This window comes from Lissotriton helveticus, chromosome 12 (genome assembly GCF_964261635.1).
Source record: "Lissotriton helveticus chromosome 12, aLisHel1.1, whole genome shotgun sequence".
Taxonomy (NCBI): domain Eukaryota; kingdom Metazoa; phylum Chordata; class Amphibia; order Caudata; family Salamandridae; genus Lissotriton; species Lissotriton helveticus.
Window position 1 is genome coordinate 474,129,442 of NC_136073.1, and position 22,241 is coordinate 474,151,682.

The following is a 22,241-nucleotide window of genomic DNA, read 5'->3' on the forward strand; positions in this document are numbered from 1 at the left end:
GAGCTTCAGCGATCTCTTGGTCCAGAGGTCAACAAAAGCACTGGTGAGTCCCCTACAGGCTTATCCTTTTTAGGTTTCGCCTGCCGAAAAGCTGCGCAAGCAGCGGTTCGCGCAGGCAAAAACTTTTGTTTACCAGTATGGATGTTCGTCCCGCCTCTGTTTCCCATTGGCTAGCTCCATAAATGGACGCTAGCCATTGGCAAACAGAGGCGTCCGTCATCCTGCGAGGCGACTCGTGGGCATTTGAGAATTTTTCTCATCCGGCCCCTTTGGACACGTCAGTGCGGCGGTGGGCGGGGTTTATTTTTGTGTTCGTCGAGGTTTCTTTTCGTCATTCCGCGGCCGACCGCCACCGGAAGTCCAGGTCCAGGTGAGTGCTTTCCGTGTGTTCCCACACTCACCTCCCGCTGTCCGTCTTCCCGTTCCTGCCCCCCCCCGCAGTTCGTGTCCCCGTTCCCGCCCCCCTCCCGCTGTCCGTGTGCCTGCCCGCCCCCATCCCGCTGTCCGTGTGCCTCCCGCTGTCCGTGTGCCTCCCGCTGTCCGTGTGCCTCCCGCTGTCCGTCTGCCACCCGCTGTCCGTCTGCCATGATGCTTCTTTTCGAAGTTTTATTTTTAAAAGCGCAGAGGGCTTCAAATAAGTCCAAGTGCAGATTTCAGTGTTCTCGTGGCAACGTTCACACAAAACCTGTTGGTTCTGGAAACGACCAGATCCTTTCTCCGAGTTGCAGATGTCCCACTGAGTGCTGAACGCTTTTTATAGTTGTGTGACATCTGCGTATGCATGTTACTCGCTGAGGTGCTGTTGTCCTGGTAATGGCGAAATGTTTGAATGATCTTGTGCGTGTGCTTATCTTTGTTTTCGTTTGTAGAGTCGGGCCGTATGGTCATCTTCAGCTTTTCCTCCTTGACATGCGTTATCACGTTTGTTTCCTGATCTAATATAAGCACAAACCATTTCCTCAGTTCCTGATCTAATAAAGGCTTTAGACATGTGTTTCTTGTCCCCGTTCCCGCCCCCCTCCCGCTGTCAGTGTGCCTGCCCGCCCCCCTCCCGCTGTCCGTGTGCCTCCCAATGTCCGTGTGCCGTGATGCTAATTTTCGAAAGTTTTATTTTTAAAACGCAGAGGGCTTCAAATAAGTCCAAGTGCAGATTTCAGTGTTCTCGTGTTCTTTGTCTTCGTTTGCATAGTCGGGCCGTATGGTCATCTTCAGCTTTTCCTCCTTCACATGCGTTATCACGTTTGTTTCCTGATCTAATATAAGCACAAACCATTTCCTCAGTTCCTGATCTAATAAAGGCTTTAGACATGTGTTTCTTTTAGGAAGGAGACTGTCACTGAGCAGAACATCCTCCCTGCCTGCTCTTTAACAGGCTTTGCCCCCGAGGCCCGTGCGTCAGGGCCTTTGTCATAGGGCATGGAGAGACGAGCCTCACTTCAGGCACACACGGAGAGCATATCAAACCAGGGCTTCTGCTCACACAGAGAACACTACGAGCACACAGACGACAGCCCACATGGATTCTTTTTGTGATGTGTTCAGATGTAAGGAATTACATTGAAACCAATTATAAATAATAGTTCATGCCTACATTATATCTCTGACGCAGTGGAAGATGGTAATGCATTTTGTAGGTCAGGGTGGGTTTTCACGCCATAACTCACGTTGCCTTGATTACATTTGAGAATGATATAAATGGCCACAAAAAAGCACAGTTCTTAAGCTAGTTCAGTATGTCTGTTTTTTAAGGACCGATCTATTACGTGCGCAAGATATAAGCGCTCTACCCAGTAAAGTTCCTACTGGATTTTTTGTTGTTGTCTAAACTGCTGAGTTACCATCAATTGATTAATGCACGTGCCGCTGAGATGCTGCGTCAGTTGCACATTTCTTGTTTAAAACCCACCATGACAAACCGATAGCTAACTCGGTGGCAAATACTAACTTGACATCTGTGATGTCCAGCTTGCGAAGCAACTATACAGTGGCTGCAGGCACAACATGTTTTTTTCTAAACGAATTGATGTAGAACTGGAATTGTTTGAGTAGTTTTATGTTCCGTAAAATATCCGTTCTGAAAAAGCAGATATTCTGTACTGAGTCTGTGTGTCCGATAAATCTCAGTTCCCTCACCGTGGTGGGCTCATCGTCTTGGCTCTGAGTGAGTGATCCCTTCTGCTGACTGAGTTCTTTAATGGCGTCCCGATGAACCAGCAGAGTCTTTGTTTTCTCTGTGTGAATCAGGCTGTTGGTAATTGCTTGTGGAATACTTCCAGTCCCTAGCAACCAACATTTAATACTAATCAGATTTTTAAAAAAATGTGTTCACAGATTTAGTACTACACTTTACAAAACAGTATACATATATATCATTATTTTAAGCAAGCTATGTTTTACCACTCCATTCATTTAGTGGTACCCTGACTCAATCTGAGGTGACCGAATGCTGCGGTGTCCTTGCCAAAGCACATACAGAAGCCACCGACCACCGCAGAAAGGAGTGGCAAGCTATTCATTCATTTCGCCATCTCCTCCGCTAAAGAAGAGCCGTGTTGTATGGAAGTGGAACGACAGACTGGCTCTTGCTTATCTCCAGAGGTGAACGTAGTGCCGATTGAGGTGGATATACTGAACCATTAACCAGGCGGGCAAGCCAATGAATTGGCTCTCTTGGCTTGGATTGGCTCTCAGAGCAGGCAGGCAGGAGGCTCGGCAATTACAAGCACACGCCGGCAGCGAGCCACACACCTCCCCGCCCCCCTCCCGTGGAGCCTGTTTACTGAGCAGAAAAGGCCAACCATGGAGCATCACCACCGGCGTGCCGAGGGGACGGCACAGTCCGGCAGCGATATAGGCTCCTAGATGTATGCACGTCAACATGCACACTGCAGAGGCTGGTGGACGACCTGGCGGGCACAAGACATGGGGCAGTGATCACTTTCAACCTTCACTAACAGATTCCCCCCAACTACTGCCTGATGCCTCAGTCCATCCATCATGAACCTTCTCCAAGCCCCCTGTTTCTGTCTGCTCCAGTGTGTGTGTGTGTGTGTGACTGCTCCAGTGTGTGTGTGTGTGTGTGTGACTGCTCCGGTTGTGTGTGTGTGTGACTGCTCTGGTTGTGTGTGTGTGGGGGGGCTCTGGGTGTGTGTGTGTGGGGCTCTGGGTGTGTGTGTGTGTGTGTGTGTGTGTGTGTGGCTGGCTCTGGGTGTGTGTGGCTGGCTCTGGGTGTGTGTGTGTGGCTCTGGGTGTGTGTGTGTGTGTGTGGTAGTAATTGCTGTCTGCTGAGCTCATCCGCAGGGTACAATAGTTCTCACATTTGCGAGAGATTAAGCTATTGGCAATGTAAATGACAATGCCATTTATTTATCTGTTTTCAAAACCAACACAAATACAAATTTTATCATTTACAATGCCAATAGCTCTAACTTCTCCAAAGGCGAAACCGTTGCATTGTAAATGCTTGTCTGTATGTGTTTCAGGGTCTGTGCTGGAAAAGGGAGGCGTGGGCTTTACCTAAATCCGGTCTTTTCCTGTTTCCCCAGTTGACACCACGATCTACCCAAGCTCCACACCCACACCAAGCCTCTACGTTCTTTTCTGGCTCCCTTCCCTGCTTCCATCTCATCCCTGCTCGGTACTACAGTCCACAAGAGTCAGGTGGGTACAGGGGCGGTGGCTCAGGTCGTCTCTGCAGAATCGCTTCACAGGCAGAGGTAAGTCTTGTGGGGCACACAACAGACATGCCACACTGCCACACTCAACTCAGACGTTCACAACTAGATTTAGAAAGCCAGTATTTTCCTAACACCACAATCGCGTGACTATCAAACAAAAAGAAAACAAAAACGAAGTCAATGTTACAAAACAATACCGCCAGCACGGACTGCTTTCGGGTTTGAAAATCGAGCAGTAATAAATCATCTTTTCACAGACCTGTGTATTTATTGCTGTGAATATTTACTCAGTTGTTTCGTGCATGTTCTTGCACCATGATCGCTTTTGCCCACAGCACTCTTGGAATGCACTCACAAACTGGTAACAGAACACAAATAACTTGTGTCTTTACAGCGCTGTAGAAATATTTACAAAGCAATACCGGCTGAAGAGGACATTTATTGCTACAGTGCTTAACACCAAGCAGACATTTACATGACACAATCCTGAAAGATATAGCAATTGAGGCAAACATTACTACTACAATTTGTATGGAGGAATAAGGGCAGCAGGGAGATGAGCGCAGACAGGATAGGGCGAACAGGAGGAGCCGTCATCGTGGAGGGTAGAGCCGGCTGGAAGCCGAGATGGTAGAGAGGAGTGCAAGGAGAACAGACAGGCAGGGTGAAGAGGTGGGAGAAAAGACGGGTGGCAAATGGTGATCACTTTCGCGGCCGCTTTGATGTTCTCAGTGGCTGCGGGGCTCACTGAGAACATCAAAGCGGCTGCGAAAGTGATCAGCAGGCGGACAAATTGTGCACTGTACCCGATGCGCACTTTGGGAGCACTTTTGAATGCCCCCTTACTTTATATCTCGCCAAAGCATCGCTAACACAATGGCTTAGGCGAGACCTAAAAAAAAAGTGTTTGAAAAATAAATAAGCATTGCCATAGCTCTGGTTTAAATGTGATGCCTCACCTTTAACAGACCAATGCCGGAGCCCGCAAGTAGTTCCTTCCGGGCCGGCCCCATCCTGTAGCGGACCGCCAGCATGCTGAGGGCCGGGTGGGTGTCCAGCACCAGGGCGCCCGACGATGCTTGCAGGGCAATTAGTTCCAACAGCAGCACCCAGGCAAGCTCCTGGGTCTCGTACCGTAGCTGCAGCCCCAGGTGGAAGTGCAGGAACAGGTAGAGGATGAGGTCATGTCCACCGGCAGCGGAGGGCTGGGGGCCCGGCAGGGGGCACCAGGCTAAGAGGACTACAGCAGCACAGACCTGGGGCAGGGGTCAAAGCCGGGGCGGGGCAGCCAGGCTGGCGCTATATGCTAGGTACTAAGACTTCTTTTTACCTACAGCTCCCCCGCATGTCTTAATCATGAAATCCTCCAAACTCTTTGGATATGCATCGAACTGCTTTAGCCTGTGCAGTGTGTCCATAACTAGTTATCAGCCTCAGAAATGCACTCACTTCCTGGACTGAACACAACAGCCAACCACGCTACCTTCAAACGCAAGAGCAACGCATGCAGCTAATCCTCATGAACCTTACACAACTCAGACACTATACCTCTTGTGGGCTTTGCCAATTGGGGATTCACGCCCTGGCCGCAAGCCGTGTAAACTGAACAAGCCGGCAATGCACAGCTACCCATCTCTATGAACTTAGGAATACAGGTGGCCTCGTAGTGTAAGCCTGGTTCACTATTTCGGTTTGCTTTTAAATAAAATATTTTAGAGCTTGAACTAAAAGATTAACAAGGACCCAAAGGCGAGACCTATTTGCTATGCCAATGCTTTTTTTGGGTGTGCCAGGGCTGATTATTGATCCCAATCCAACCCTGGTTAGTTGTGCATATCACTTACGTCACCTTCAAAGTGCAAAGTAGAGTCCTCTCCTAGTTATATTCCAAATTGATATACATATTTCTGGCATAAAGTTTAAATGCAACTGTCCCGCAGTTGTTCCCAAATATTCTCAAATGGCCATCACGTCATTCAGCAGCCTCTAAGCATCATAGCCTGGGTACCGTCCCACTGACAGACTGTTTTGGGGTGGTTTTACCCTAATAATGAAAACATGCTGTACCCTGGTCATCATTTTTCACTTGTGATAAACATTATGGAGAGGCAATTGCAGCGCACTGAAAATGTTGGCGTAGGATGCCAGCTAAACTTCTTCTGCGATGTGCTGACCCCCCCCGGGTCAGCACCCGTGTAATGCACAGATCTCACGGTTCATAAGAAAGGAAAGAACCGCTCAGGTCACCCATCCGAATCTAATAAAAGCTGCAAAAGCATCTACGGGCCCTGGGATTTTCGAAGCGTAGGGTTTAAAAGCAGGGAAGGGGGCGGGGAAGCTGGATGTACACGCGGCGTGATTCACCAAATGAATGCCCGGCCCATGTCAAAGAAGATTACATGTGAAAGCACGCACAAGGCGGTTGTGCTCGCTGCCATCAAGTTATTCTTGCCCGCAAGAAATTTCAAGGTTCCCCTCGGTGTTGTAGCAAACACTTTTTACATGCAAACAAAGCAGCTCTTACAAATCACCCAGCAAACAAAACATAACATTCACAACTAAATAGAAAATATGTTTTCTGGGCTCTGCGGCTCATTATCTTCCCTGACCCGGCATGGCTGAAAAGGTAGAATAGAAGAGTGGTGCGCGCACGCGCCACACCGAGACAAGTGTTTTGAATGATCGTGCACGATAATTCAAAACACGTGGCGCCAGTGCGGGTAACCGCAACCAATAGGCCATGGGCGGAGCAATGCTCCCGCCTTGACCAATTGCGTGCGGTCTTTGTTAAAAAGATGCACACAAACGCCAATAGCCGGGGACAAAACAAAAAGCACACGCGCAAGCGTTTGCGAGCGTGAGGTGAGCTTTCTGAAAGCCCTCACATAAAGTCGAGCAGAGCAGCGCATGCGCGTTGCGCTAGGCTCGACCTAAAAAAATAAAGGATTTCATTAGGCACTTGGTAGGTCAGCATCTCAGTAAAGTACCAAAGCATATAGTTTGTGGAAAGCAAATACACACATCATCACACCCGACATTTTCGTTAAAAAAAAAAAAAGTTTCAAGGGCAGAGGCACGCTTTAAAGTGAAACACAGCCTCTAACTTGAACATGTATTCAAAAGGCTCAAAAACAGCTTGCTCCCTTAACAATACTATAACACGCAGGGTCAACAAAACTGGCAAATAACTTCAGTCACTGGTGAGCTAAGGCACTCAATATACTATCATGCATGATGTCACTAATTCATGCAGTCATGCCCAGTGGCGGTTTCTCTTCATAGGCGGAAGAGTGTCGCCTCACCTGCTGGTGCAGCGATAAACACAGAATAATAAAATGGTCATCACCGTTTTATTATTCTGTGTGCCACTGGCCCGCGCTGCTGTAGGGTGGAGGGGGGCAGATTTCTGTGGATTACAGATGTCTACCGGGGCTTAGTAAGCATTGCAGATAGGCCACCTGTCTTTGACATTCACACTGCAGACCCAGCAATCCTAGGGCTGAAAAAAAGCCGAGATTTGCTGCCATAGGCCCCCAGCCTCAAAATGAGCTTGGCCTGCTCCAACCAATCCTGGAGATACTCTCATGCTGAAAAACATCAGGAGAGCAGCTCAAGGATTGGTTGAATAAGTGTTGCACTTGGAAGAAAGTCCACCCCTTTCCTTCCTGCTCCTCATTATCATCTCCAGGTTCGGTGTGTGGAGAAAAGCACCAGAAGGAGGGCCTGGCAGCCAGCAGCATTTACGGCTAGTGTCGCACCATTTATTAATGTTGCCAGCCGCCACTGGTCATGCATCCATACATCCACCAATTGTCTCTTTCTTGATTTAACCCACGTACGACTATACTCTTTCATATCAAGTAAAGAATATTGTGGGGAATAAGATCGTGGACAAAATATCTAGGGACAAAACATTAAGAGGTAAGTGCACAGAGGGAAGTATAGATTTACTTATATATATATATATATATATATATATATACACACACACACACACATATACATACACATATACATATGTATAGACAGCTTGTGTTTTACTTTTCTTCATTTAGAATGTTCCACCATCTCTCTGAATGAGAAAGAGTGCAATATTTGTGCCCTTACAGAAAGAAACATTGATCCTTGCACACAAATCCAACTTCTAAATGAATGTAAAGACTAACAAATACGAATAATGCAGAAAATCAAGAGATGTGTTTCCTATGCCAAAATTGCGTTCAGCACACCAGCTTAACAAAAACAACCATTTGCAAAGCTAATAGGTGCTTCCTACGCAAGGCAATGGCTTTGTGAATGTTTCAAGTTTATGTGACCAGCAAAAGGGCACATGGTGACTGCCCAACGTCCTGGGAAGTCCATTACAAGAGATTCCTCGCATTTCTGACACGTGGCTCATCGGGCACTGATGTCAATGTAGAGACTGAAGCTGAAAGGACAAGCAAAAACCCCCCTAGACCCCCGACTGCTGCTGTTCCTACATCACCAATGCAGATCACAGACACTTCCACTGCCTGTACCCAGTTTCCAAAGACACTATCAGAACGAGTGATCAGATCGCCACGAAGACTCATTGAAGAGCTATAATTGTTTATATAGTTGTACTTTTTATTATTTTTTATTTAGTAGAGGGGAAGAGGTAGAGTCATGCAAGTTCGCAATGACGGAACTCTTTTGGCTCCTGCTGGACTCCGTAGAACTGTGGCGCAAGTGTTAGAGCAAAGTGAAGGTAGGTTTAGAATATGGAGTTTGCGGTTACACGCAAAAGAATAAAGATGTGTAATACTAACCTCCGTGTGTGGCCTAGACATTGGTGGATACCCAAGCTGGGAAGAACGCTACAATGCAGAGGATATTTAACTTTATTTTTTGGTAAATGGGAAGCGATTTTTGTTTGTTTCTATATGGTAAAATACGAGTGTATTTTTTAAACAAAATATGACCTTTTTTGTTCTGTTCTGGACCACTTAAAAACTTCTTGGAGGATTTCTACTAAAGCGTACTACTGAAGTGAACCCCAAGATTTATGGGGTCAAATCGGACAGATGTCCTGAACGCTAAAAAGAATATGCCCCTTTTGAAGGAGAGGAAATTGGGCGGGTGTCTCTAATACGCATATGAAATAAGGCTGTCAAAAGACAAACTTCTCTTACATCTAGAGGTAATGTGGAGGAGTCTCATTCTAAAACCCAGAATTAATAAATTCTTAAATATTAGTGTGTACGAATGTATTACATACTATTCTTGAATCTAACAACTAACAATTGCCGTCATAATTATAATAATAATTCAGCAACTAAAAAAAGAAAAGGTTATGGCTAAACACATCCTTAACATTGGTTATATTTGTCACACTTTCCTAAACTATAAGTGCACTTCCAGATTTATGTTACATTCAGCTGACTTACAGTTTGAAACAAATGTGTTTCTTATCTCATGATTAACATAACACCGCTAGCTGCAGTATTTGCGGATTTTTATGAGGGGGTATACACTGCTGAGTCCACTAGGTCCACGGAGTAATGTGCGGAACTTCTCGCAACCATGCAGTTGAATACACTATCAAAAGAGGACTGAGATGCTGGATAGCGATATCACAGCAGAAGAAATAGCAGGAGCACTAGGCGATCTTCAGTAAGGGAAGGCCTCGGGTCCAAATGGATTGCCCGTAGAGTTATGTAGAATCCAAAATTTTAGCCAAGGCCCTTGTAAATAGATTAGAAGGTGTGTGATCTACATTAATTCATCCAGAACAATCCGGTTTTATCCCGAAACGGAGTACAAGTCTAAACTTGAGAAGATTGTATGGGGTATTACACCTCACAAAGGTGTATGGGGCGAAGGATGCGGCAGTGCCATCGTTGGACGCCGGGATGGCCTTTGATAGAATGGAATTACCTTTTTGCCTTACACTCACGACTGGGCTTTGGCCCAGATTTCTGTACTTGGGTGCACCTGCTGTACCAGGGTACAAGACAAGAGCCAGGGAAAGAGTGAACCGCTGCATGTCGCGAGCTATAGACCTGTGGAAAGGTACAAGACAGGGCTGTCCCCCATGATTTTTGATTTGGCCCTGGAGCTGCTGGCGACCTGTGTCCACGGGGACCCCTTAATCCTAGAAATAGTAGTTGAGGACCACTGGGAGGAAAAATATTGCTGTATGCAAACGATATCCTGCTATACAGGACCAAGCCCCGTATGTCTATTCCACAAATCTTGCATATTTTCGATATCAAATTAATTGGGACAAGTCCCCGATTTACCAGCTTGACCAGTGCCCCCTGTCCCAGCCGACGAGGTGTGTTGTCACAGTAGCGTTGGAAGGATTTAAATATTTTAGGCATTGAGATAGCCAGACAAGAAGATCAATTCCAGGCGAGCAATATCGTCCCTCAAATAGATTGTTTCCAGATAGATGTGGATCACTGGCGCACACTCCCTCTCTCACTGATGGGAAGGGCCGCCCTTTTCTAACTGATGACCCTCTCAAGACTCCTTTATATTTTCCAAAATACACTTTTCAAAATTCCAAATCTTCTCACATGCGGAGACTTGACAGCATTCCGAAAGCACTGCTGTGGGATGGAGGCGCAGCGTGAATCTACTTAGCAAAACTTCAGCAGGGGGTGTACGACTGAGGTTCAGCAGTGCCAAACCTCAAGGCATATTACTGGGCAGCCCAATTGGCAGTGGTAAATGAGTGGGTATTTGGTGAGAGACAAGAACCCGGGTACAGAGTAGACCACCTGGCCATGGGAAGCAGAGACTATCCGGCACTTCTTTATAGTAAGAGGGACCGGGGTCTGCTCCCACCACACACATCTGCAGTGCTGCATGCCTGGAAAACAGCAAATAGGAGCCTAGGATGAAAGGGAAAGCTCAGAGCAGAAACCCCATTATGGGATAGTGACCGGTTGAGAGAAGTCAGGACATAATAGGTATTGAAAAGCTCGGAGATATATGGAGATCGGGAGCACAGGTTTCTTTCGAGACACAGGCCAAAGAGGTCGACCTGGCATTGTCAGAAATATTTTAATACAGGCAACTACAGCACGCCTTGAAAAATCGCCTACTCTCAGGAGAGCTGATCCCAGATTACTCGCCCTTGGAAGACAGATTACGTTTGGACCCAATGCCCAGTAAGGCAGATTCGCCGACATATAAAACAAGCACTGGCGTTGCCAATAGGTCTCGCAGTAGGAAATTTGGAGGTATTGGTTTTGTAAATGACATTTTATATTTATGTTTCGTGATTTAAAATGCCAATACTTTTAACTTTAGCAAATGTGACACTTATAGCATTTGTAATGCCACATGTTTTGTATTTACGTGACTTAGATGTATATATTTTACTAATATAAATGTCTTTTTTTTTTCGTTAATTAATATTGAAATAAAAGTTATTTATAATGTATAAAATACATTTATCGTTAGTGTCCCGATTTGTAGAGCATGGACATCTAGGAGAGTGCCAGCTGTCCTGTGTCTCTCTATGGTGCTGGGCTTCTGGGTAATAGGGACACGGGGGCTTTCGATGCGTGGCACTGATAGGTTGGATGAACGCCGGTAGCCATCTTGCTCGTAACGTAAGCTACATGCGAGTCCCAAAAGATCGAATTTGGTGCGCAGCGGCTGGACTCTGTATAGTTTTCATTACTACCACGTGTGCTGGTCTTATGCTCCCTGTGGGCTGTTTGTATTTGGTGTGCGTGTTGCCGTACGTGAATGGGAGAGAGTCTGTAGGCTGTTTGTGTTTGGTGTGCGTGTTTCCGCGAGTGAAAAGCAGGGGGGGTATGCTTGGAAAGAGTGCACGTCTGAATGTTGTTGACGTGTGCGTGTTGCCGTGCGTGAATGGGAGAGAGTCTGTGGGCTGTTTGTGTTTAGTGTGCGTGTTTCCGCGAGTTAAAGGCAGGGGGGGTATGCTTGGAAAGAGTGCACGTCTGAATATTGTCGTGCTACGGTGAGATAAGCAAGAGGCGCGCGCAGGACAGAGAGAAGGTGGGCGGAGGGAGCAGCTTCAATGAGGCGTGAACAAAGTTAAGAGCCAATGAAAAACGACAAAAGCTCGTGAAAAAAAAGTTTATGGCCCAAAAGCGTGTGCCTGTGGCCACGTGAACTCGAAGAAAACCGCACCGAAAAAGCCATAATTTGACGAGTATTTTGACCACTAGAATTCTCTCCAATCCATTCCTGCGGAATGGAAAAGGCGAGACCTAAAAATTATGAATATGCCTGACAATCTTGGTAGGCTGCAAGAGGCCAGGTTGCCGATCTAGGCGCCATAGATGACGAATAGTGGAACAAAGCGCTCCAGAGCTCACAGGAAATAGTGATGAGGGCTAGGTTTCGACAACTGGAGCAGCTATGTATACTTCACAGGTCTCATTTGTCCAAGACTAGAGTGTTTAAAATGGGGCGGATAGGTTTGGCCAGCTACCCCAGGAGATACGGGGAGCTGGGTAAATTCTTTTATACACTATGGTCCTGTCCAGTCATACAGAATTATTGGACCAAAATACTAGCAGTGATGATATAAGTGATGAGGGTACAGGCGCCACTGGACGCCAAGTGGATGTTGTTAAGGATGTCTGTAGAGGAAAAATGGTCAAGACATGTTGGTATCTGGCTGGGGGTAGCGGCAGTGGTTGCTAAACGTGACATAGTTGGGGTCCTACTTTCTCCCCACAGCCTAGCTATCAGAGAATGGAAGTAGGACCTGGATTGGTGCCAACTGGAAGAGCATATTATCTATAGTGCCAGAGGGACGTCACAAAAATTCCAGAAAATATGGGTCACTGGATGCAATATTGGGGGGTGCGGTGGGGTTGGGTGGGGTGCTTGATTCCCTGGGAGGGATGTAAATGAACGGGTGAAACGGGCTCTATCCTTGAGCTGGCTGAAAGGTCAAACGTATTGAAAATGTATTTATGCTCAGGCCTCCTGCGAGGGGCCTAGATATGACAATATGAGCCATACCATTGTTATGTGTCTTAACTACAAAATAAAAAGATTTTTTTTTTTTTTAAATACATAAACATCTTTCATTTAATGCTACAGTGCAAATTCAGACACTGCATTCTTTCGACGGAACGACACCAAAAGATCCTTGGTTTATTTAATACTTTGAACTAAAAACTTGAGTGCACTGCGGTATTATTGTTATAATAATTGAAGAGTCATATAATGCTCCCAAGGTACATATGTATGCTGATATGCCTCGTCTAAATCCTAACTTGTGGCATCTCACCCCAGAAAACGTCAGTGTTTGCTCGCCTCAACTGCAACCTTACCTCGCCTCGAGTACACTTTTAGCACAACTGATCCAATGCTGCATTGCCATTCCTACCACCATACAAGCCATTCACTCATGGCAAACAATAATACTATGTACAAGGCCTCCTTAACTACACCTTTGAACCAGCCTCGCCAGCTTTACGTCTTTTTCTCCAGTCAAGGTCTAACTTTTCCGTGACCCACAATATAACCATAATTTGCACATTCCCAAAAACCCAGCCTGGCTCTAATGTCACTTAATCAGAGGACACTCTATGGGGCCGTATCATAGGTCAGCGAGGAGTCCAAAAGAATTTCTTTGTCTTTTTCATCTAATTGCGTATGGCTGATTGGCTTTATCCTTAACGGGTTTGACACTCTACAACTCTGGAGGAAACAGTGAACTGTAACATGGGGCGTGATATAGATTTTTCTGAGGGTAAAAAAGGAATTTGGATAAAGCATTTTTGGAGAAAAAGATGTGTGTGTTGAAACTTTGAAAAACTTGGGGATTTTACTCAACTACTGACCAAATTACGCATCTCGTTCACCGTTATTGAACAAGCTGAGAAACCACATGGCAAAGCAACCGACCGGGTGTCATGAAACGTGCTGGCTGAATCATGTGATTATACCAGCATTTGCTTCGTACATCCGACTTAACAGAAAAGTCATATTGCTGTAAGAACACATACCTTTGTGGAAACTTTACCAGACTTAGTAAGAATGGTTTATGATCTCCTGGCCAGTTGAATCATTTTCATATTAATATTATAACTAATTGTGTGCAAGCTTTCTCCATTACATTCAAATAGTGTAGAATAAATAAGATTATTATATAAACTTAATTTTTTGGGATTACGTTAATGGTGCATCACTTTTTCTTTCCATTTTCACTTTACACCAGGGACAAAATTGTGGGTTTGGAGGAGGGAGTGGGGCGGCAGAGGGTGCAGTGCCATCACAGTACCTGCAGGAATGTTCACGGTGGAGAGATCCACGGAGGGGGAGACTAGCAGGTTGGCTGTCGGGGTGGGGGGCGATAGGGGGGGCTTGATCTACCAATGCAAGCTTATTTGATGATGTGTTATGCTGTGTAGCATTGTCCTATCTGTATCACTGTCCTACTGCTGATGTCTTTTGTGCGAACGTATGGAGTCTGTTTATACAATAAAAAGATTAAAAAAATACAAATTGTGGGTTTGGGTACACCTAGCGCTGGGCATTACAGCTCAAAGTTACTTCAATATATTTGCTGACCAAAACCAGTCACGCTGTAATCCCATATTCTAATACTCAACAATAAAGTTATTCTGCATGGCCCTCTTCCCTAAAAATAGCCCAAGCTCCTCAGCACTTAAAGTAAACTATCCGTTCACAGTAAGTTCTCAAAAATCAAGCTACAACACCTAATCGCAATCTTCTAAGTGCAAGGTTAACAATTTTGGGTTACTAATAATGCCGAAAGGCTATATATACTAAGTGAACGAGCCTTACCAAAGGATGCAGACAGAACTGGTAATGAAGAGTGAAAGTCGAAGCCGTCTACCCAGAAATGCAGTCGTTAAAAAAATGTTCATAAGGCAAACATGGCTTTGAGAACAAGGAAAGCTGTGCATGAAGTTGCTTACTTCATAGTGATGCCGGTAAAGGCTGATTTGAGAAGAACCTGGAACGCAGCCAAACCTATGTGACTTTCAACCTGTCAAAGTTTTAAAGTGAGACTTCTATACTGTAAAATCGTGAAAAATCAAACATGAGAGAGAAGCAAGTCTTTTAGAAGTAAGAGGTGGGTTTATTAAAACCTCATCCAGCAACAGCCCACAGCAACTGACAGGAATAGAATATCAAAGGCATCACATTCTAGATTCTAAGAACTCAAGGAGGGGCTCACAAGTCTTAAAGGGGAAGAGAGGGAAACATCACACATCTCCCTATCATACATACATTTGAATAAGAATAAAGTAATACAAAAGATTCAGAGAACATAGGAGAATTAAAACTAAGCAAACAAAGAAAACATGTGTAGAGAAGGTCATAAAAACAAGAAGCATGTTTAAACATAATCTTTCAAATAAATGGGAGCTCTACGGGTTCTTTGACTCCTTCTGAAAGAAGACGAGGACCTGTCAAAGGAAGAGTTAGACAGAAAATGCAAATTATCACGTGAATCACTAAAATGAGCAGAGTCCCTTTGAGAAGACAAATATGGATCAACAACAACAACGCGACTCTTATTCCAGATTCTCCCATCATCAGTTTTAACAGCATTTTTGAAAATCTTAATTACAGCTCTAATATCAGAGTATTTAGACCAAGGTCTGCGTCCCACAGGAGTCTTTATTTTTACAAAATCCCCCACCTTGACCTCCTGAAAACAGACGTTTTTTTTCTTGTCAAAATAAGACTTGCGAGCATCCTGTTTGAGTAATTCTTTGGCTCTCCAAGAACCAATATCATTGTCCACCAGACCTTTATTCAAACACATCCACCCAGGGCACAACAACGTGTTAGGAACCCTCCCTTTGAACAGCTCAAATGGAGACTTGCCCGAAGAAGAATGGGGGGCAAAGCGATAGGTGTTGATTCTGTCCTGAAGGGTGGACTTCCAATTCAAACTAGAAGAGCGAGCAAGCTGTATAGACTCTTTCAAAGTCTTATTAACTCTCTCAATAGCACCATTGGTTTCGGGATGGTACAAGGAACATCTTTTATGAACTATACCACATTTTTTAAGAAAATCAACAAAAACCGAGGAACAGAATTGAGGCCCATTGTCAGACAATAAACTGTTAGGAAAACTTTCCTTATTGAACAGGGGCTCTAAAAATTTTATGATAGCATCAGAAGTGATGTCTCTGACAGCAGAAACCTCAATCCACCTGGAGTAGAGATCGATTAATACAATTAGATATGGAGTATCAGAGACTCCAGAAAGAGGACCTAAAATGTCGATGGCAACCTCATCCCAGGGATGACTCGGTAAAACCCTTTTCACCATTGGCATGTGTCTAGTTTTTAAAATCTTATCACTAGCACAACATTCAGGGCATTCTCTGACCATTCTCTCAATTTCTAGATCCATTCCCGGCCACCAAAATTGCATGCGAAGTATCTCCTTGGTTTTTACAATGCCCAAATGACCACAATGAGCATGTATTAACAATTTTTCCCTTAACGTGCTAGGAGGAACAAGCTTGGTCCCTCTAGTTAAAAGACCATTGTTAACAGAAAGTTCATCAGAAATTAGTAACCAAGGCTTAATCAAACGAGTGTTATTCTTCAAGGACTGCATGACATTAGAAATTTCCTCATCCTTCTCTAATTCTACTCTCCATTCAGATTCATCAATGGCACCATCAGTCACCTCACACACATTCATAAACTCCTCCCAGTCACTTGAGTCATCAACTTCGGAGTTGTCAGAGTCAACCAATCTTGACAAGCAATCTGCTGATTTATTAGCAAGACCAGGAATATACTCCACTTCAAACTCAAATTCTTGTAATGAAACAATCCATTTCCTGATCCTGGAAGATATAGCATCTAGCCCTTTTTTTGAAAACACTTCTCTCAAGGGTTTATGATCAGACAAAACACAAACTTTCGTGCCCCAGATCAAATTTTTAAACTTTCTCAAAGCCCAAAAGATTGCTAAAGATTCCTTCTCTATTACAGAGTAATTACACTCCGATCCCCTGAGACAACGAGAAGAACAGCAAATCAAGGCATCTTTGCCATTCTTCTTTTGAACTAAGACCGCCCCAAGTCCCTTATCACTTGCATCAGTAAACATGACAGTGGGAAGACCAGGAATAAAAGCATGAAGAGAAGGTGCTTTTTTCATCTCATTCTTAATACCCAAAAATTCCTCCTTACATTCACTCGTCCAGTCAAAGACAGCATTTTTCACTGTTAACCTCCTCAAATTGCAAGTCTTGTTGGCAAAATTAAAGATAAACTTACCATAGAATTCTACCATGCCTAAAAATGAGAGAAGTTCATCTCTGCACGTTGGTTCTTTTATTTTATCAATGGCCTCAACCAACTCCTTCTTAGGAAAAACACCATTACCAGTAATTCTATGACCTAAATAATTGACTTCTTGTACCCTGAACTTACACTTAGACCTCTTCAAAGTCATACCAGCACCATCCAAGCGTTCCAGTACCAAGGAAACTCTTTTATCATGCTCACTAATATTACTGCCATAGATCAGCAAATCATCTTGGTAGCACTTGACACCACTCAAACCCCTTAAAATCTTTGACATGATCCGTTGGAAGACAGAGGCCGCCGATACTAGGCCAAAGGGCATCCTCTTAAATTTGAAAGTACCCATAGGTGTTACAAACGCAGTCAGATCTTGAGAAGAATCATCTAACTCCACCTGATGGTAAGCAGAAGCAAGATCAAGTGTGGTAAAATATTTGGCACCTTCTAAAGTACAAATCATCTCATCTATATTTGGAAGGGGAAACCTATCAACAACAACCTCCTTATTTAAAGATCTTAAATCAATACAAAGACGAATCTCGCCAGTGGGTTTCTTGGCTATAACCACTGGCGCAAGCCATTCAGTAGCTTCAACCGGTACAATAATGTTATTCTTGACAAGCTTGTTTAATTCTTCTTGAACTTTAGGCTGCTCCATAAGAGGGATCCTTCTGACTTTTGCTACTACAGGGAGAGCATTACTTTTCAATTTAATGTGATGCTTATAGCCACGCAAACAACCTAAATCTTCTTTAAAAACATTAGGAAATTGTTTAGCCAAACTCAAAGACAACTTTTCATCACTCATGTTACATATTGTATCAGATATTTCATGAATTTGAACTTGAGGAGTTGCATTGGGATCAAGTGTAACACCCAACTGGCGTTGATGAAGCCAACCCAAGAGTGCATCTCCTTTTTTTGACACATAAACCTTGCCCACAATAATGTGAGAACCAAGTTCAATCTCAGCCATGAAATATCCTAACATAGAAATGGGTTTCTCACTATAACCTAATGGCATAATATCACATTTAAATATTTTCACTTTTTTTTTAAACAATTGTCCAAACAGTTTTTCATCAATTATCGTTATCTTTGAACAAGAATCAAACTTAAAATTCACCATAGAGTTTTCTACCTTGACCATGAACGATGGATGATCAGGTTTATTATCCTTTATCTCAAAACAAATAGATCTCACTTGCGGTTGAGACCATCTCCTCCTAGAGTTGTCACTACTTTGTGTTCTTGTTCTGCAAAACTTAGCATAATGGCCTTTCTTATTGCATAAATTACAGGTTACTTTTAAAGCAGGGCAAGTAGGTGCATTAGCTAAGTGTGTGAACTGACCACACCTAAAACATGAAAATCTATTATATGGTGGATTTGAAGCTCTAATTTGTTTTTCTTCCAAATTTTCTCCCACAGTTCTTTTAACTTGACAGACAATCTCATCCACTTTTGTTTCATCTTTCGATTCATATATCAAAGGTTTGTCTTTTTCCTTTCTAAGTTCTCCAACACATTTAGTCATATGTTCAACTTGTTTAGCGATTTCTAAGACTTCCTCAAGAGGGGGTTCGTCTTTCAACCAAAGTTCCTTTCTGATCTCATCATGTGCACATCTTAACACAAATTGATCATGAATCCTTTCATCAAGAGATTGACCAAAATTACAGGACGAAGCAAGTTTCCTTAAAGAAGAAACATAATCTTCCACCGACTCATCTTTTTTTTGTTCTCTTAAGCCAAAATGGTATCTCTCCATTATAGTACTAGGTCTTGGTAAATAATGCCTATCAAGTTGTACAATTGCTATCTCATACTCATTTAGATTTCTCTGTTCAGCAGCCGACAGGTCAGGTAAATGTTCAAGTACATCCTGTCCTTCTCCTCCTAGACAATGTAACAAGAGGGAATGCTTTCTTTCAGCACTCAGGTTCGTTCCACAAACTCTTGCATAATTTGCAAAAATTTTCTTCCACTTCTTCCACTTTACGTTCGGCTCACCCGGACTTGTCAGGAAAAATGCAGGTTGGGTTACATTCTGCATATTCTCTCTTTTTTAATTCTGTATATTTTTTTTTTATAGACTTATATATTTTTATTCTTCACTTATAAAGTGTACTTCTTGAAGACTTTTCCAGTAGACTCCTTTTTTTTTTTACATGGGAAACCGATGAACAATGTACACTATTTTTCTTTTTTTTTTTATTGTGAGATTTCAATAACACAACAATGGACCCAAAGTGGAAATATCCTTGAAAACGTTCTGTTCAGAACGAGCAAAACAATGGGATTAGATTGTGCAAGTATCTTAGAATACTTCGCTCAGAGAAGACACGTGAAACGCAACGTTCCGATTCTTTGAAGCGCAGGGAAGTCAGGAGACAGCACGTTCTGTGTGCGCACAGTGACGTATACGTCAGCGTGAGTACTTGGACAGCGCGAGATGGATGACGTCGTAGCTCGCGAGCAGACCAGCGAGGAACTCAGCGCGAGGACGATGTAACGCTCACCTTACACCTAATTTAAATTAAAATTTCCTTTGACTCCCTTAAATTACGCTTAACATTATATTTTCCGCTTCAAGTGCCACCCGCTCTCCTCACCAGACAATTGCAGCCGTGCTGAGTTGTTGAGTTGAGGTGATAACTCCCAATCGTCGCCAATGTAAAATCGTGAAAAATCAAACATGAGAGAGAAGCAAGTCTTTTAGAAGTAAGAGGTGGGTTTATTAAAACCTCATCCAGCAACAGCCCACAGCAACTGACAGGAATAGAATATCAAAGGCATCACATTCTAGATTCTAAGAACTCAAGTAGGGGCTCACAAGTCTTAAAGGGGAAGAGAGGGAAACATCACATATACCACATCCAATAGGGCAATAAAGCACATCTCTTCTAAAGTAACATGAATGTCCCTTGCCAATAAACCAGCCGGCTAGTGTGCGCAGCGTAAACGTTATTACAAGCAGAAAAACAAGCATAAAGAAGAGGCTAACAAACCACAACCTTCTCTCAAAAAGGATGCATTTTTGGGTGCTCTTAAGATAACATTAGTCATTCTTCTTCCTGAAAAACCGAAGCGCGGGATATTAAACGCATGATAACCAGGGAGTTGTGTCTAGTACAGCTGTTTCAGAACACAGTGCTTTGGTGCTTACTAAATTCTGTCAAACTCTTACTTAATGTACAGCGATTTCGGACTGCGCTCAACCCTCGGACCTCGCTAATATATGCTTTAAGTGTAACTCCAATACACCATAACAGACCTAGGACCCGTGCAATCGCCCTCCCACATATCAACATGCACGTGAAGTGTCACTGCAAGGAGTTAGCCTAGAACAGCAGCCACCACTCACCATACGTATCTGGTAACCAGTGCACCAAATATGATTTTAGCTATAATGCCTCCAAATGCACCTTCCCCATATGAGACGCACAACTCTCCCATGTTGTCACTCACCCGACGACCCCCTGGCCGTACTCCCTGTTGCCCCTCCATGGGGTTCCACCAGCTGGTCCCCGGCCCGGGTTCAGACCACAGGTGCTGGCCTTGTTGTCACGCTTCCTTTTATTACTGGGCTGGTTGTTGCTTTCCAGAGGTAGAAAATCCCCCTGCGGCTGCAGCATGGCACCCTGCGCGCTCCGCCACACCCGTCCCCAAAGCCGCTGCGCCCTCCCGACCTGCTCAGGCTGTAGCCAGGCGATGCGCGGATCCATGAGCCGAGGGAGGAAGTAAGAATCGGATCCCTCCGCCTGGCAGCGGCTTGCAATCTGTGTCCTTCCGCCAGCAATGTGACAACTATAACTAGATTCAGCGCGCGGTTATCGTTCCACCGAACCCATGACGGGCCGTGAAAGTATTTTTAACGATCTTTGTGCGTCTTTCTTACTTTAACACTCTCTAGCTGCGAAATTTCACAAGAATAGACTTGGGTCTCTTTATCTACAAGTTTTCTAAACGTCACTTCATTTAAAGTAGCCAAGTAGTACTACCACGCCCCCTCAAACTCCGCCTCCTTCACAGCTTTGTGACCTGCCTGTGTCGTATCTACCCAGGAGACGGTTTCATGGCATCCACCTGATGTCATATTCGAAAAGACTTGGTAGACGTCATAGTCATGTTGGTGGCGCAGAAGGAATCGAAAATATGGAGCGCATGACTGGGTTCCACTCCAAGAACATCCAGAAAGAGCGCAGTGTTGAGTCTTAAGTAGCTAACGGAGACCTGTCCTCCTTCAACTCCTAACGGGTTTCAGAGTTACAAATGACGTTTTACTATAGGAAGCCTAATTATTAAGACAGCATGTGACGCCACGCAACAAAGGAAAAGCAGAGCACTGATTCAGCAAGTGCGAGACCGTAAACGGTGAAAGAAACGGAAAGCCCAAGATGAGCTCCTTGGGACTCCGTAGAGGGGGCGGCCCCCATGCGCTGTGTCTCTAAGCGTTCCGTAGTCCATTGACTCCAAGTGCGCATGCGACTGTTATTCACGCATGCGTAATGATAACGCATTTTTTTCTCCAAAAGTGTATTTCTCAATCCCTGTTCGTGGAAAGTATCATGCTGATGTTTGCAAAACAGCGCCGTGTTCGGGGACTGAAGTTACGGCAGCATATGGTTCTCTCCTTGAATATTTGGGAATTCGGAAAACATATAAATACGGATACTTTGGCGGGGCATGGGTACACTGGAGAGAATGAATGGTCAGAACCAGAGGCGCAACTAGAGTCAAATTTCGGGGGGGGCTAAGAAAATTTGGGGGGGGGGGGGCTGATTCTTTAGGCCAAAGGTAGAGTGGGGCTGCAGGGACTCTAAGGGGAAAGGGGGGTGGGGGCATCAAAGCCTCATTAACAAGCAACAGTTCTTTAAAATTGGGATTTTTCAATTGGGAGTGCGTTATGGTGCAGCTGTGTGTGTGCCCAGGAAGCTGTCTCATCCCGGGCTGACACACACCGAGGGGGGCCTGAAGCACTTTGAGTCCAATGGGCATTGCGTGCCTGGTCAGAACACAACTTTAGACGAGGTGGGTGGGACGTACACTAAAAATTACTCCTAAAGGGAATGAATGGTGCGTATCCAGGAATCTTTCGAAGAACGCGCAGCAAAGGAAAGTTACTTTATTAGTTATCTCCCAAGAGCTGTTTTTTTTGTTTTTATTGCCTAATGTAATCAAAAAATGTAATACCTCTACATATAGGTAGGCTAAGTATCTACCTGTACATGCATATTTTTATTCTTTCTAAAGTTTTAATAGCACTAGCTGGACCCGTAGGTATCCGAGCGC

The 22,241-nt window shown here is 44.3% G+C and overlaps 1 protein-coding gene across 1 annotated transcript in view; it reads right to left on the bottom strand.

Annotated features, from left to right (window-relative positions):
- Positions 1-21,369, bottom strand: part of TENT4B (terminal nucleotidyltransferase 4B) — a 338,706-nt gene extending 317,337 nt beyond the window's left edge. The window contains exon 1 of the mRNA XM_078670099.1: positions 20,418-21,369. Coding sequence (XP_078526225.1) covers positions 20,418-20,674 — 257 coding nt within the window. The 5' untranslated portion in view covers positions 20,675-21,369. The remainder of the gene's footprint in view (positions 1-20,417) is intronic.
- Between the last annotated feature and the right edge of the window lie 872 nt (positions 21,370-22,241).